Source organism: Metopolophium dirhodum, chromosome 8 (assembly GCF_019925205.1).
Source record: "Metopolophium dirhodum isolate CAU chromosome 8, ASM1992520v1, whole genome shotgun sequence".
NCBI classification, from domain to species: Eukaryota; Metazoa; Arthropoda; class Insecta; order Hemiptera; family Aphididae; genus Metopolophium; species Metopolophium dirhodum.
The window spans coordinates 8,195,589-8,212,430 of NC_083567.1; the positions used below are offsets into that span (position 1 = coordinate 8,195,589).

The 16,842-nt window shown below is 27.3% G+C and overlaps 1 protein-coding gene across 1 annotated transcript; it reads right to left on the bottom strand.

The window, feature by feature from the left end:
• Nucleotides 1-649: 649 nt before the first annotated feature.
• On the bottom strand, nucleotides 650-7,402 carry LOC132951289 (aldehyde dehydrogenase 1A1-like). The gene is made up of 11 exons (XM_061023095.1): nucleotides 7,190-7,402; nucleotides 6,601-6,705; nucleotides 4,804-5,071; nucleotides 3,508-3,698; nucleotides 3,316-3,429; nucleotides 3,147-3,249; nucleotides 2,882-3,066; nucleotides 2,580-2,744; nucleotides 2,282-2,439; nucleotides 855-929; nucleotides 650-789 (listed from the first exon to the last, which is right to left on the bottom strand). The coding sequence occupies exons 1-11, from the start codon at nucleotides 7,223-7,225 to the stop codon at nucleotides 732-734; spliced, it is 1,458 nt and encodes a 485-aa protein (XP_060879078.1). The 5' UTR covers nucleotides 7,226-7,402; the 3' UTR covers nucleotides 650-731.
• Between the last annotated feature and the right edge of the window lie 9,440 nt (nucleotides 7,403-16,842).

Consider the following 16,842-nt stretch of genomic DNA (forward strand, 5'->3'; position numbering starts at 1 on the left):
CAATTTATTTTGGTTGAATCATAATTTAGCTGCTATTGGCTATAGTATTGTCGACCGGAATATTTGTCTTATAATATATATAAAATTAAAAACATTTTGGCCATAATGCAGATCGGAGAGCGTTTTTATGCTCTCTCCTAGAAAGCTTATTAATTTTGGGGCATGGAACCAACAGTTTCCTATTCAGCTTATAGGGAAAAACAATATAAATATTTGTTGGCTTCCCCTGCCACAAAGGTCTATGGATTCTAATTAGCAGTTTCTTATATATTTGGTTATTTTTCAAATAATATCTGAGTAATAGAATATTAGTTAATTACTTTAAAACCATAGTAAAATAGTATGTAATTAATTGATTAGATATCTGCTAAATGCCTAATTGTAAACATTATAGAATATATATATATATGTTTATTTGTGTAATAATTTAAATTTATTTTATTTTATAAGTTTCTTTTTTCTCTTGTTTTCTTTTACATGTAATGCTTTATATTACTTATTTTTACTCTACTACTCATATATAACTTAAGTATTGTCATTGTACCAAAATGTCTTTATGTATATGTTATATGTGTTGTAAAATTGCGGTCAGGCGTTGAAATTATAAAATAAATAAAAAAATATAAGGTAATATCAATAAACAAATAAAAAAAAATTCAAAGGTTTGTTTTTAATAATAAAATTAAGGAATATTTAAATTACATATTGATGTATATATATTTTGTATTTGCTTATTGTCTGATTGAGACAGTTTTGATTTCCAAGTACTCTTTTAAACCATCTTCTCCTCTGTGAACACAACAGTGGTTTAATTAATTAGTCATATAAAAATATGTAGGATTTAAATTTCTTACAATTCTCTGCCAAGTCCAGATTGATTAAATCCTCCAAATGTGATTTGTGCTGAATAGACAAGGTAACTGTTAATCCTGCAATTTATTATGAACAAAATTGATAACTATTTTTTTTTTTTAATAGTTTAATATTATTTAATGTTGTAAAACTGCCAATGCAATAAATTATATGTATCAGTAGTATTTGAATTATTGCTTTAATATACACCATGTAAAATATTTGTAGACTCTAGATCAGTGGTTCCTAACCCATGGTCCGCGAGACATTGATTGGTGGTCCATTAGACGTTATAATAAAATATATACTAATTTGATGTACATTTTTTTATAGTAGTAATTTGTGTTAAATTGTTAATAGTTTTAAACTTTTCTCAATATATTGATCAGTCTTATTATAAACATTATTATAAGAAGGATTATAAGCTATAAGGAATTTCATTGTTTTTTGTTTATTCAGAAACTCTAAATTCTAAAATGAGCGAAATAAAATAATTTGTGTTTATAAGAAAAACAAGGTCGAAAATTGAGATGACACACCGAAAGTTCTCTTAGTGGTCCATAGTGTCAAAAAGGTTGGGAACCACTGCTCTAGAAAAACCTACCTACCTTCTTTACATAGTGTTAAAACCAATGTGTTAAGAGATATTTTTTTGTAATAAACAATATTGTGTATTATAATTAAAAATGTAAGTTTTTCGTAACCCAAAAAAGTATGTCTCTTTAAAAATAACTACACTAGCGTGTACAAAACATAAAATAGATATACCCGGTATAGTTAACTCATTTTGAGACTTGAACTCGATTAGAAATTTAAAATCAAAATGCTTGATACAACTTCATAAATGTCACCAATAAACAAACATAGGTAATATATTAATATTGATACTTGGTATTGAGAATAACATAATATTATGAATTATGACCTTATAAAATAACTTTTTAATAATTACTTATATTTAGCTTATTAGTTATTAGCATTTTATATTATTTATTATATAAGATTTTGACGGGCCAGAAATATGTGTTGTGTAAAGTAAACAATATACATTTTAAACTTAAATGGGTATTTAAGCGCCACTTGTTTGGGCTAAGAAAATTATATTGAGTCCTGCAATAAATGTTTGAAAGTAATATTCTTCTATATGTATATTATTATTAGGGTCTTTTTAAAAATATTTTACCAATAGATAATTTTACCATAAAATGGTGATGGAGTATACTTTTGACTGTAAGCGTAAATAGGGGGAGGGGTACACCAAAAACAATCTCCTGAAGCCCCCTAAATATTTCCTATTCCTTAACCTCACAAGTATAATAATAAATTAAATCCCAGGTTTTAAACCATATTTACGCCTATGCGCTACTCTAGGTTGCGAGACAGCAAAAAACCAAAACCACTTTGTTTGTATTTACAGTTAAATAATTACCAAACTGAACCAGCATTAATATTGTCCATATACTTCATGGCAGTATCCATATTTTTAGTTAATATTCCAGCAGCTAATCCATATTTAGTGTCATTAGCTCGGTTTATCACTTCATCCAAAGTTTTGAATTTAATAATCTGCTGAACTGGTCCAAATATCTGAACAAATACAAATGACACATTATGCTTTTTATAAGATGTACTTAGTGGTTAGTATTATAAAATTATATTTGGTACATTAATTAATATCATCTTTTCTAAAAAATCATTAAAATCAGTATATAAAATTGTATATTTACTTCTTCTCTAGCAATTTTCATATTGTCAGTCACGTTTGAGAATACAGTAGGGTACACATAATAACCTGTGTCACCTACTTTAGATCCTCCAGCTTCTAATTTGGCACCTTCTTTTTTACCAGATTCGATATAACTCAAGACTCTGTTGTATTGTTCTTCGCTTACCTGAAAATGTAATTAAGTAAAACAATATTTGGTATAATTTTACATGATTTATTAAAGTAGGTTGACAAATAGTATGCATAACAAATATTCCTACATCGAATACTTTAAATGCAGTTATTATTAATTTAAAATCTTACTAAAGGCCATATTTGTGTATTGGCATCAAATTGGTCTCCAACTTTCTTATCAGATGCCAATTTTGCGGCTTTTTTGACAAATGCATCATAAATGTTTTCTTGAACAAATGTTCTAGAAGCAGCACAACAATTTTGACCCATGTTGACAAATACCGAATCATGAGCAATCTTAGCAGCCTCGTCGACTGTATATAATAATAATATATAATACAGTATATTTGTATTTATAAATTAAAAATGCACAAACAATTTTCAAAATGTTTACCATCATAATCATCGAATATTACAAGAGGACTTTTACCGCCTAATTCTAATGAAACATGTTTTAAATTAGACTTGGCAGCTTCTTCCATAATTAATTTTCCAACCTTATTTTAAACAAAAATATATTAAATTCAAATCATGGAAACAGTTATTTAATAATTGATGTTTACTTCTGTCGATCCAGTAAAGGTCACTTTATTTACATCCGGATGGCTAGATATAGCTTTACCTGCAGTTGGACCATACCCAGGTACAATGTTAATGACTCCATCGGGAAATCCAGTCTAAAAGGTATAGAATATTTCATATTACCTATACTAAATATTATTATAATGTATTTATGTATATATTTTTAATTTTACCTCTTTTGATAATGCAGCTAAATACAGAGCAGTAAGAGGAGTTTGTTCAGCTGGTTTTAATACAACAGTACATCCAGTAGCAAGTGCTGGCCCCAATTTTACTATGGCTATAACAATTGGATAGTTCCATGGTATAATTGATCCAACTACTCCAATAGGTTGACGTTTGGTGAAAGTAAAATATGGTCCATCTATAAAAGGTAATATTTTAACAAATAATAACTAATAACAGTGCAAGTGAACATTTTTAATCTTTAGAAATTAGTAATTACTTACTATGTTACACATAATACCATTAGATGTTTTACATGTAGACTTTATGTTTTTTGGACTCTATTCATATAGATATACTATTAGTAGAGAGCGGATATTTATCCATTTATCATAGTTTTTTAAATTAATGAGGATTAAGATAGAAATTAATTTCATCACTCAGAGAATTAAAATTTACCAATATAATTTTGCATATTTGTTCGATTTTTACTTGCTTGATCATATTTTTATGTTCATCATGCTTTAAGAGCATATTTGACGTTTTTCGTAATATATTAATGTGCTCGACACGAGTACCACACAACTAATTAATAGATCAATTAATATCGTTCCACGGCATAGGCCTGTGTAATATTAGCGGCGGCTGACCGGGAATAGCTGGTTTACGCTCATAGGGGAGTGGGGTTCTTCTAGATATATCGATTACTATACCTTATCGCCTTATCGGCTTTGTCCCAAAATTAAATATAAAACACCGTTGCCGCCGGAGTAGGTACTGAAGAACTTCACTAATTTCAGTTGTGTCCCTAGTTAGTACTTGGTTTCTAATACATACCCATGCATATTATTTTCAGATTAACAAACAATTGAACAACAGTTTGCCAAGAACTTTTTAAACTTAGTTATTATTTTCATGAAAATTTGTAACTTAACTTAGTTACTCAAATTCAGTAACTTTTTAAAACTAACATTAACTTAGCTTAGTTATTTTTTATTTTAGGATAACTTAACTTTAACTAGTTAAAAAATGGTTTACTTGCCCAGCTTCGATATCACTAGATGCAAGGTTGATTTCAATTATATACAAAGTATAGAAACAATATTATAATGAAATGTTTGTATCGTACAAAACACTAGGTTTTAAAAGTCTACGATGTAATAGTATCAATGTTAACGAGGTATAACTGTGTCAGTAAATATATACGCCCATACATTCAAAGTTTGTAAGTCACCCTCCCTTGATACCCCTTTAAAAATAAATTAGCCTTGATTCATATATTTATAATATAAATAACTACCTACCTGATGGTATAGTTTTTCCATGAATTTTATCAGCAAATCCAGCATAATATTGAAGAACTGAAACAGCCAACTGTACGTCTAATAAAGAACTACTATACGGTTTACCATTGTCTAACGATTCTAAATTTGCCAAATTAATTTTGTTTTTTTCTATCAATTCTGAGAATTTATAGATCAGTTTGCCTCGAGCAGATGCGTCCATTGTACGCCATTCAGAATTTGGTTGAAAAGCAGCCCTTGCTGCATTAACAGCCAAATCAACATCTTCCTATGGTAAAACAAGATATTCAATAATTTGAGATTCTGAGTAAACGATGAATGTATTGATTTTACAATGATGAATGATGTGTGTTTTTTATTTTTTTTTGTTTGTCTGTAATCACCTTTTAGGATAGTAAAAGACAAAAGTGCTTGGATTTTCTTCAAAAGTATCTTTTCTAATAGGAAAGTTAATCTAGTTGGTATTTTGGAGGGTCAAAAGCGCCGTGAAAAACAAAGCAAAATTAATGAATAACTGGAATCTTACGCAAAATCGATCTTTTACTAAATCGATTTTGGTTTTTGGTATAACTCTTAAACAAATGAACAATGTAATTTCGTGTATAAACATGAAATTTTCACTAGTTCTTTATATTCGCATTTTCTATACACGATAAAATTTTCAAAATATTTTGATTGTTTTGAACTGTTTAGTGTTTAGGGATATTTTTATTTTCCAATTTTATTAGTTTTTATTTCTATGAATGTCAATAAAACCTTATTTGTTTAGTAAAAATTCTTGAAAATTGTGTATAACGCTCCTACTAAATTGTTACAATGACATTTGAAAAATATTAAAAATCCTTAGTCACAGTTTTTTTTTATAAGCATTTAAAGTTCAAATCTTAACAAATAACGGAAATTAGCAAATTATTTTGAGTTGAGAATTCATTAAAATTTTTCTTTTGAAATCTAAGATTTTAAAATGTAATACAAGATTATTCATAAGTTTGTCTGCTTTTATCAAAAAAAAAATGTTCCTAATCAAAGTTCAAATTATATGTAAGTATCTATAGTAATTTTGTATGTATTTATTAGTCTACTATATTTGAAAAACCATCCAGAATGAATTCCTAATATAACAAACTAATTTTTTATAAAAATTACTTCTGCTAATTACCTTTCAATTTATGATAAAACATTTATAATCTGAAACTTTTTATATTTATCTATACATTTGATATATGCCATATTATCATCACACTAAAACTTAAAAGTAAATTACTAAATTATAGCAAAAGCCAAAAATATGATCTTCAATAAGGAACTTGAAAATTAAATATATATATTAATATATATATATACACTATTATTATATAAGCTCCCTTCTATTTTTTATGATATTATATGATTTTTTATGTAACTTTAATGTATTTTTTAATACAATTTTTGACATATTTATAATTCAATTTTGATATATTTTCATTCGTTTTTTTCGGGACTTTTTTATCCGATTACCTTTCAAATGTGGCCAGCAAGTTAAAAAAGGTTGGGCATGCCTGGTACACTATCTTTAATAATTGGGGTAATAACTAATAAGTAATGGATGTACCCATTAGTCATTACTTATATTATAACTTATAAGATAGTAATATCTCTGTCTTTTATGTTCTGTAAAGACTTTAAATGATTAGACAATCATTTAGACATAATTTAACCAACACACCATTGACACTATTAATGTTTATAAATTAATAATATTAAATTATATTTTTATTAAAAATATTTACTACACTGATTTAAATAATATTATCTTACTTTATCTCCTTCAGCAACATTGATAATTGTCTTTTTATTAGCCGGATTGATTGTAGCAAAAGTTTTTCCACTTACTGAGTTTACAAAACTGTTGTTGATAAATATCTTAAACAATAGAGAATTACTCAAATACAGTTATGACTTATTTGTGAAATACAAACATGTCACATAGCTATATAATTATTACCTATGTCAGGTATATTTGTTAATAGAATATTTAAAAAAATCTTCGGTAGCAGTAAAATGCTTTGATTTTCAACATTGAGGCCTGAGGGTGAATTATGGTAACAAATTAGATCTGGTTAGTACTTTGGAGGGTTAAAATTCCCAGTAGGTATGTATTTTTCAATATAACTGGTAAAAGTTATTTTGATAGGTACCTACCTTGTGAGTATTATAATTTAGAATTCATTAACTAATAAATAAAAATTCTTTATTAAAAGATTAATAAAAACAAATTGTTATTCCAATTAAACATAAAATTAAACTTATTAAGTCTAAAAAGATGTGCCATGATGGCTAGGTATAAAGATAATAAGTATCTAATAAATATTTGTATAAAATTATGGATTATAAAAGAGGTACTTACCTGATTATATTGGATTTTCACATTTGGATTTGCCATCTTTATATTTATTAATTTGATTAAATGAACAAAACAAAGTCTTATAGGTATTACAACTAAGTTTACTTATGGGCTTATGTTAGAATGTTACACTAATATTATACGAGTATAGGTAACGTAAACTATGACAGTAAACACACTGAACAAAATATGAACATGTTGCAGTACACACTTAGGTATATATATTGGTTGGCGAAACATAAATACTAATTAGATATAAATGCATAACATAGACCATAGTCTTCTCATAGAATGGTGGGGATCATGACAAAATATATATTTTGTCATGGTGGGGATATCTTGTTTATGTTATAATACAAATAACTATTACATACCAATAATTACTGTATAGGTATAACATAAAGTCAATAGTCAATAGCGATTATAATTATAATATAAAAGTCGTAACAACTAACAAGTACCTCACTACCTGTCATACTTTTTGACGTATTTAAATATTTTACACTGGCTGACTGGCTGATGCGACGATAATTTATTAGGGATAAGTGGATAACCCCGAGTTGGTCCCAAATTCAAAACGTGACATAAGTAGTTGGGTCCTGAAGTATTTTTTTTTCAAATACCTGTACCCTGCATAGTTTATTGAGTAAATGTGTTGGGTGGGTCCATGCTTATTTATTTGGGAAAACTATAGTTTAGGTTAGTTCAGCGTAGTAGCGTTACTCAGGATGAGACACCACTTGGAGGTTGGTTATAAAGCCTCAAAAATAATTTTGTATGTACTGTTACCTACTCTGATGTAAGTACTAGGCACCTATAAAATTATTATTGAATTTTTTTTTCATAATAGGTATCGGTTAGGTAGTTATAACATTTTTTGTCCATAATTAATATTTGCAATTTGCGTTATAGGTATAATTTATTAGATTAATAACTTAATTAGGGAAGATAGCTAGGTATTTAAATGACACATCTTTCTAAAAATTAAAACTTGTATAATAATAATAAAAATAATAATATATTACGTTATTGAAGTACCTATACAGTATACACGGTGTTTCTGACATGGATGAGATAACTAGTATATGCGTACTCAGTGTGATGGCCCAATGACAACCCCCCCCCCCCCCCCCTAAAAAAAAAAACGAAGACTTGTTTAACAAATTAACAAAGCATCTTCTCTCTTAAAATATTTTTTTTTCTTTTGTTTTTGCATTGCTGTATGTCTGTGTGGCTGAACTCCGAAGTGAAATATAAATTAAGTAAGTAAATAATATATTACAATAAATATAATAATTTAAGATTACATTTTTCAATAACCACACCTGTTGCGACTGCGAGCCCAATTCGAGTATTAACAAATTATTACAAGTTTTATTTAGGGAAATAGAGATCAAATATCTCAGGACACAATTCGAGTTTTCCACATTTTAATTGTGAGGTGGGAGCGAATAGCAAAGAGAAAGAAGGTCGTAACTTGCAAATAGGTACTTAATTAAACTTAAAATAATTATCAATTATCAACTTCTCAAATTTAATCTGCATGTTCAATAAACAGCTTAATTATTAACTGATATATATATAATATATATACTTTACTAGTGAACAGTATACACTGCAATAGTGCAGACAGTGCAGTTAGCAGTTATTTAATGTTTAGCTATTAAAATTATACATATATATATTATATTATATTTGAAACATTATTTATTCGTTCTTTTTTTCCTAGATCCTTCAACATCAGCACTTTATTGAAAAAAAATATATATATTTTACTATGTTTAAAGTTAAAAACAATAAGTTAATTTGGCGCTTAGATCATAAGTAAGGGTATTAAGTAGGGTATATGATGTTATGAGGTATAAATGTATAATGTTATGAATTTATGATCTAGAGATTTGGTGATTATACTGATTAGTGACTAAAATATGAAACAAATTAGGAAATTAAGAAACGAAAATGCATGCAGTCAGGCTGCTAAAATATATTATTAAATTATTTTAATTGGATGAGATCAAAGCTTGTATATAGACGTATAGTTCAATAGTTGACATTATCATGATGGTGATTTATCAAATCAATAATATGTTAATTAATATACCAGTATACCATAGAAAAGATTTACAACATAATATATAATATAAATTTGATATTATGCACTTATATACATAATACATATAATCTATATGATCTACATATCATCTATATACTACTATATAAAATTGTAAGGGGTTTTCTACGACCGCGCTAACCAAGAAAACTACTGAAGGTTTTAGAACCACTTTTGTTAGTAAATGTAAGTATAAAGTTCTTGAAAAATTAAAAACCAAAACTTATCTAATCCTTATATATATAAAAGAGAACCAGTGCCGCAATTTGCGGGGGTGCTGGCCAAAAGGGCCTTATTATCATATTTAGGGGGGCCTATTCAGACATAAAGGGTTTAGGATTTTAAGCTAATATGAACTTTTTTGCCAATTTACAACGTATGATGAATATTGAAATTTTTCGAAACCTGCTACGTTTTACGTCTAACATCTAATATTATGTTATTGATTATACTTAATACTTATTAAGATAATATTTTATACTATACATTTTTAACTATAACTTGGTTCCACAAATAAAACTTTATTGATATTCATTGATATTCAACGATATATTTTTGAATATCGATATCGTTTTAAACTGTGCGATAATAAATCGCGATATCGAAAAAAAATTTAGGTATCGATATATCGATATTCCGATATCTCTATTCTCTATGACTATCATAATGTCAATACTCAAATACTCAATTGACTAGGTAGTAACTAGTGGGTATTATATTAACAATTAATTGTTTTGAAATATATTATTCAAGAGCTTCGGCATTAAAATCAGTTTAGCTTGCTGTACATCGATTATCGGTATTTTTATATCGTACGATAATTGATACCTAAATTTCTGAAAAGAAGTTCGTGATATCGATATCGTTGAAGAAGAATTATTCATAGAAAAAAAACTAAAATAATTTAAATTTAAATTGTTCGTAAACAGTTCAAAACGAGTCAAAATATTTTGAAAGTTTTATCAAGTAGGTATAGGAATTGATAAAATAAACATTCAGTGCAATTTTCATGTATCTATACAGTTATTGGTCTTTGTATTACAAAAAAATCTTAGATTTAAAACGAAATTTTTTTATGAATTTCTAACTCAAATTAATTTAAACATTTTCGTGAATTTTACATATTTTGTCAATATTTGAACTTTAAATGCTTATAAAAATAAAATTATGACTATAGATTTTTAATATTTTTCATCTGTCTTTAAAACAATATATTAATAAGAGCTGTCTATTAAATGTTCAAGCTTTTTTACCCAACAAATACAATTTTATTGATATTTATAGAAAAAAAAAACCAAAAAAAAAAATTGCAAACTGAAAATGTACGTAAACAGCTCAAAATAAGTCAAAATATTTTGAAAATACTATGATATATAGAGTTTGCTAATAACCACCCTCAATTGCGCTTTTGGTGCTATGCAATTTTGTAAGACAAAAGTTTGGAATAGGGGGCCCCAAAATTTGACTCGCACCTAGGCCCTTTTATCCCTAGTTGCGGCACTGAAGAGAACAGGCCTTTTTTATGTTCCAATTTTATGACTACACTAATTAATATTTTTCCAATTTTTTTTCACAGAGTTGTTCCAAATACCTTCATGAGTGTCACCACGTCGCCCGATTTTTCATTTTTTTTTTGTCGGAGGGGAGGGAGAAGGGAATCTATATATTATATACCTAAAATCCAAATACCAGTAATACCACTGACTCACTGATCGCTGTATCTCAAAAACTACTCAACGTATGAACTTGCAATTTGGAAGAGTGGTTCTTCTAATACTTTCGCCGTGCAATAAGAAAGGATTTGCCTAAATTTTCATTTTAAAGAGGTGCTTAAACAGGGACATTGAGGTTCCTCAAATTTTATTTTTATTTATTAATAGTTTCCATCGGTTACAGTTAACAGTAGAAATCAGTGTTTATTTAGTATCGGTTACCATTGGTTATTTGGGCAGATCGAGTACAAGCTAGTTTGCATTAAATCTAATTATTGAACATTGCCTACCAAGGTGATTGGTGAAAGAGTTGTCCTTTGTAACCAGGGTAGCTGAGTTGCACTTATAGCAGCAAGTTACCAAAAAGTAGTTGAACAATCATAATTTTTTTAAGATTTTCGATTTTTTACGGGTAATGAAGTGCACGGGTTCTGCTATAAAAATATATTTACCATTAATACTGCTAGAAACATTTCAATACGTTTTCATTAACCGTTTTTTATATTTATTTGCTGATCACATTGAACAATAAAATTTGAATAAAAAATTATACGTCATATCATCGTCCGAAGGCAAAATAAACAACCAATCACTGGCGAAGCTGTGACGGGTCGGCTAGTACATAATATAATATACCTATATTAATATAGGAATCCGTGTGCACCAATATGCATGCTTATAGTAACTTGTTATTTTCGTCTTTTAATCTTGTTGTATTTTCATAAAACCATTATATTTTAAATTAGGTGTTAAAAATACATTTTAATTACCCATGTCCTATATAGGTATTTTAATTAAGGGAAATCACTAAAGCAGCCATCCACTATCTAGGTACAAAGTATTATTTTTCTAGATATTGGATACCTACCTACCTATAGGTAACTTAATTAATTTATTGATTTGAAATTACTATATATTAATCAATAGTCAACAAGAACTTATAACGAACATAATATTGTTACTAACGAATCTAATATAGGTGGGTACCTATATAAAATGTAGATAAGTAGTGATGAGAATTATCTAGATAAATTAACTAGATAAATAAAATTCATCTCTACAGGGTGATTCTTTTATCAAACAACACTTATTATTTGAAAAAGTATTGACTTTTTTCAAAATTTTTTTTTTTCAAAATTGTAGATTTACGCTGTTCTAGAATTGAATATTTTTTTTATATTTTTCACCCTTATATTTATTAGGTAAACCACCATCAACTTTTGATTTTCAAATGGTAACCTATACTTAAAATTTCATAATTGAATAAAACTATTTTTTTCATTAATTATTACGTTCAAATTTTCATTTTTCGTTAATCCGTTGATGAGATATTGTTCCTCAAAGTTGGGTGGTTTTGGGAGGTAGTTATTGTGTGTAAATGTGTTATACCTCGTCAGTAGATATTATCTCTACTAGGATTTTTATTTCCCAGGGTTAAAAGATATTACACTTTTCAAATCAGTTCATAAAGTACTTAGAGCCCCTAAATGTATTTTATTATGCCGATTTTTCAGGGAGTCACACAGTTTTACCCCACGAAGGTGATTGCGGCACTGGTCATTGGTCGTAATAATTATTATCAATTATAAAGACCAGAAGTTATAAGTAATAAATTCGATATCGTTATATCGATATGTATATAAAAAAATGAAATACACTTTTTATTGTCAATTTATTTTTTTTGATAATTAATACTTTAAATTTGAATTGTCGTCTCAGTAAAAAAATGTTATGTTCATAATAATATTATATATTAGGTCCCTATTATTTATTATTGATATTTTCGTTAGGGGCCCCTTATAGTGCTCAAATATACCTACATTTCATTGTTATTTTATGTTGGTGACTTGTCAACAGTAAATTAGTAGAAAAATGATTATAATGATTTAATTTATAACTTATAAGTTATAAATTATTTTTAGGTAGAGTAAGCTACTCAGTCAGAGCTTTATACCGCGTACCTATTTAATTGTGTTTTCCTAGTTCCGACGTGTATTGTACTAATACGGCCAATACGGGTCAACTGTGTCAACCAACTGCAATGGGCTTGAATTTTTAATTAGGTTTGGGTACGATTGATATTTTAAGTAATCGAAGCTATAATATAATATATCTTTATATAATTATTATTTATCACTTTAACAGTAATAAACTAATAACTAATGAGTAGTAACAGTCTATATCGTTTATCCGGAATTCTGCACATTTGAAATTGTGTTGTGTTGTAGATGTTTGAATAAATAATATTATAAATTAATTTTATAAATAATTGATCTTTGTTGTATAGTTAATGTTATAAATATTATATTTATAAATAATTCATATCACTTGTCACATGTGTAAAAATTATATTATCATTATGACATGATCATAACGTAAAATAAAATGTTCTCTTATTTATTGTACTTGTGCAATGTACATAGATATGATATTAGATGTACTTTATATGATAACAATAACTAAAAAAAATTTAAATACATACTAAAACTGGTTCATAATAATTAAAGTTTACCATGACGAGTTGTTTAAAATAGTTTTTTCTTGATATTTATACCTAATTTTGAAAATGTTTTTTCAGTTATACCTTAGTTATTGATTAATAATAATGTTCACTGCTAACTAAATATAATATAGCCGGTGCTTATATAATATTGAAGTCCTAAGTAGTATCTAAGCTGTACTCTCAAAAGTTAGACTTTATAGTAGGTATTAAAAAAAAAATATATCTTATCTAGATAAACATGTATTTATCTTTAATCTTTATCTAGATAGATTTGAATTTAGTTATCTTTTATCTTTATCTAGATAAATTATCATCATATTATCTTCATCTTTATCTAGATAAAAAAGTACTTATCTAATCCCAACACTGTAAGATAGGATAGTATGAACTATGAACAAACGTGTGAGTGTCCTGTGGATCCAAACGGAACGAGTGGACTCACTGGATTATAAACCCATGCATGGTAAAATAGTTCCTAAAAGGCAGAAGGCTATTAACATTAACCAAAATTAAGGTTTTTTAATATACTTGCATAGAAAAAACTTGAAAAATCTTAAAGCTACTAAGAGCAATAGCCAGTATAGTTATTTTATTTTATCTAGATATTTCTCATTTTTATTTGTTACGATTCTATATGTATTTTCTAACAAATAACTATATACATTAACATTGTACTGAATAGTAAGTTTTGACTGATTGGCAACTCACGTGGTCCGCTTTGTAATATTTTATTTAATAAAGTTGTTTTACATATTGGATCAGATTAAGGGGGATTATCATAGGCGTAACAAGGGAGGGCTTTGGGGAGGCTAAGCCCCCTAACTTTTATTTTATCCCCTCCTGTGATAATTTCTAAACTCCCACCAACGGTACATACATTTATAAATTTGATTTTAAAATATCGTTTTAATTTTTTTAAAAACTATATAATATAATTTGTATATAGTACAATCCATTACAGCGACCCACTTGTAATCTACTGTACAGCAGAGCAACACCCACTTGCCCACCTTTTTTCTGTGTCCATCATCGCCGTCGGTGACAGTAAAACTGCTTCGATTTGCAACTTCGGTATCTTGTTTGATGGGAAAGTGAATATAGATGGTGCATCGGGGAAATCAAAATTCAAAATACCCAATAATTTTCAAAAGCGTCGATAAAAACAAACAAAAAAATAAAGTACAATTTGTACGCAAAATTGGTTTTTGCCAAAATCGAATTTGGTTTTTTGGTGTAACTCTAAAACAATAACTGTAGGTACATGAAATTATCACTGGTTGTTTATATTAGCATTTTCTATACACTATAATTTTTTCTTTTTTTTTATTTGTATTGAAATGTTTACGGACATTTTCAGTAGTGACATATTTAAAAATTTTAAGAAATATATAATAATACACCCATAAATACGAACATAATATACATTTTTGAAATCCCCTAACTTGTTACATATTGAAGTAAGTGTGTATCAAAGTGAAATAAGAATTAACACAAACTGTATTGTACCTAATACTTAATAGCATTTATTATTCATACTAGCGCCAATCCTGTGTTTAATATGATAAACAAAAAAAATAGTTTTAATACAAAATTCAGTTTTCTAATTTTTTGGATGCTCAGTTCATCGATAACCTATCGAGCACCGGTGACATGCCAATAAAGCCAACACATTAAGGAATGAGGGCCCGTATTACAAATTACAATAGGTTAAACCGCGGAATTCGGCCGGTAAAATCAGTGGGTTAAGTGTAACCGAGGTTTTAATATGCCCCTAATGTCTGATTTTCAGTTTCAAATTTTTCAATTTTTTTTTTTTTATGAACAACGTCAATACAATTTTATTTATTGGGTAAAAAAGATTGAAAATTGAAAACAAGGCTATATAAGAAGTCTAGAAAAACTACCCAGAAAACTAATAAAAGCTGGAAAGAATAGGTACCTACTACTATTTATAGAAAATAAATAAATCAACTAAATAATAATTAAATCGCAAAAAAAGATTATTAGCTAATAAATATAAATAGGTTCATAAAAATATTTTTATAATATATTGAACTTTTTATGTTATTATATGATTTATGATTTATATTATGATATTTGTTTAAACAATATCAATTTTTTTTTTATAAATATGTGGTTATAATTTATGAGTTATAATATCCAACAAAACCTTAATTAACTAGAGGTTGTTCTCGTGACGTAAATCTGTAAAGGTATATCTAGCCAATCGTCTTATGATCTCTGAACTAAATAGGTAGGTATTGATACCTATATAGATAGGTATTGATTATGATTTTTGAGATATGATATTCTGCAGTTAAATAGTTTATATTGGCATGACGAAGGACTTTATTTTAAGCCTCAGCTTAAAGGGTGGTGGGTGTCCTGGAGACTAGGGGCATTTCACATATAATAAATAATTTATTAAGTACACACTAAGACTAAGCCAATCATTCTCAGTTACCATTTAAGTAAATACGTAATTATTTATATAAGTATTTATAATTACTAATATAAATTATTGTGCCTCATAAGTTAATGAAGTTCGCCAAGCCACTGATAGTTTATATGTATCACAATGACACTATATTATAATCGGTCTTGACGGTCAACCGATAAAATATTATGCATATTACCTAATAATAAAAACTTTATAACCATATCCAATATCCGTTAGGTATTGAGATTATAATCACTTTTATTTTTTCTATACTTACCTAACTAAAAAGTAGAAATGTATGACCTATACATCTATAATTATAACTCATTACCTATAATTTATCAATATTATTATCTATCAACACTCATCAGCATATTTATTATTTTTAGTATCAATGCTAATTTTAATTAGGTATGAAGATAAAGGTGCCTTTCTGCAAATTATGTTGTATAAGGGGTATTATATATATATATGCAATTAATAATATCATAATATTTCCTGCAATGTAGAATATGAATATCCTAGTGTCGAATGTCGATATATATGTAACCGTAATATATTATATATATAAATTAAATATTACCCCATTCTTCGACCAGTTTTCCAACATTCATTTATTTATTTTACTACAGTGTCACTATATAACTAATATATTTACTTAAATTATTAGTATTTTATAATTGTATAAGTCTAAAGTAAATATCTTTTTTTAGATAGATAGTCTTTGAGTAGAGAGTCCTATCCCTATCTAGTATCTTAGATCTACCTACTTGAAATTGATGATGTAATGCTTCAAATAAAATAAATGATAAAATACTTAATAAAAAAACAACCCATTGTTGTAAAACCAACTAAATACTTTTTTTATTTCTTCAACAATTTATTTGTGAT

Bases quoted from the DNA above. Each gene is read 5' to 3' on its own strand.
- LOC132951289 (XM_061023095.1), bottom strand. From the start codon at position 7,225: ATGGCAAATCCAAATGTGAAAATCCAATATAATCAG. The intron at 6,706-7,189 runs GTAAGTACCTCT...CTATTGTTTAAG, and splicing joins TGAAAATCCAATATAATCAG to ATATTTATCAACAACAGTTT. The intron at 3,430-3,507 runs GTAAAATTAAAA...TATACCTTTTAG, and splicing joins TAGCTGCATTATCAAAAGAG to ACTGGATTTCCCGATGGAGT.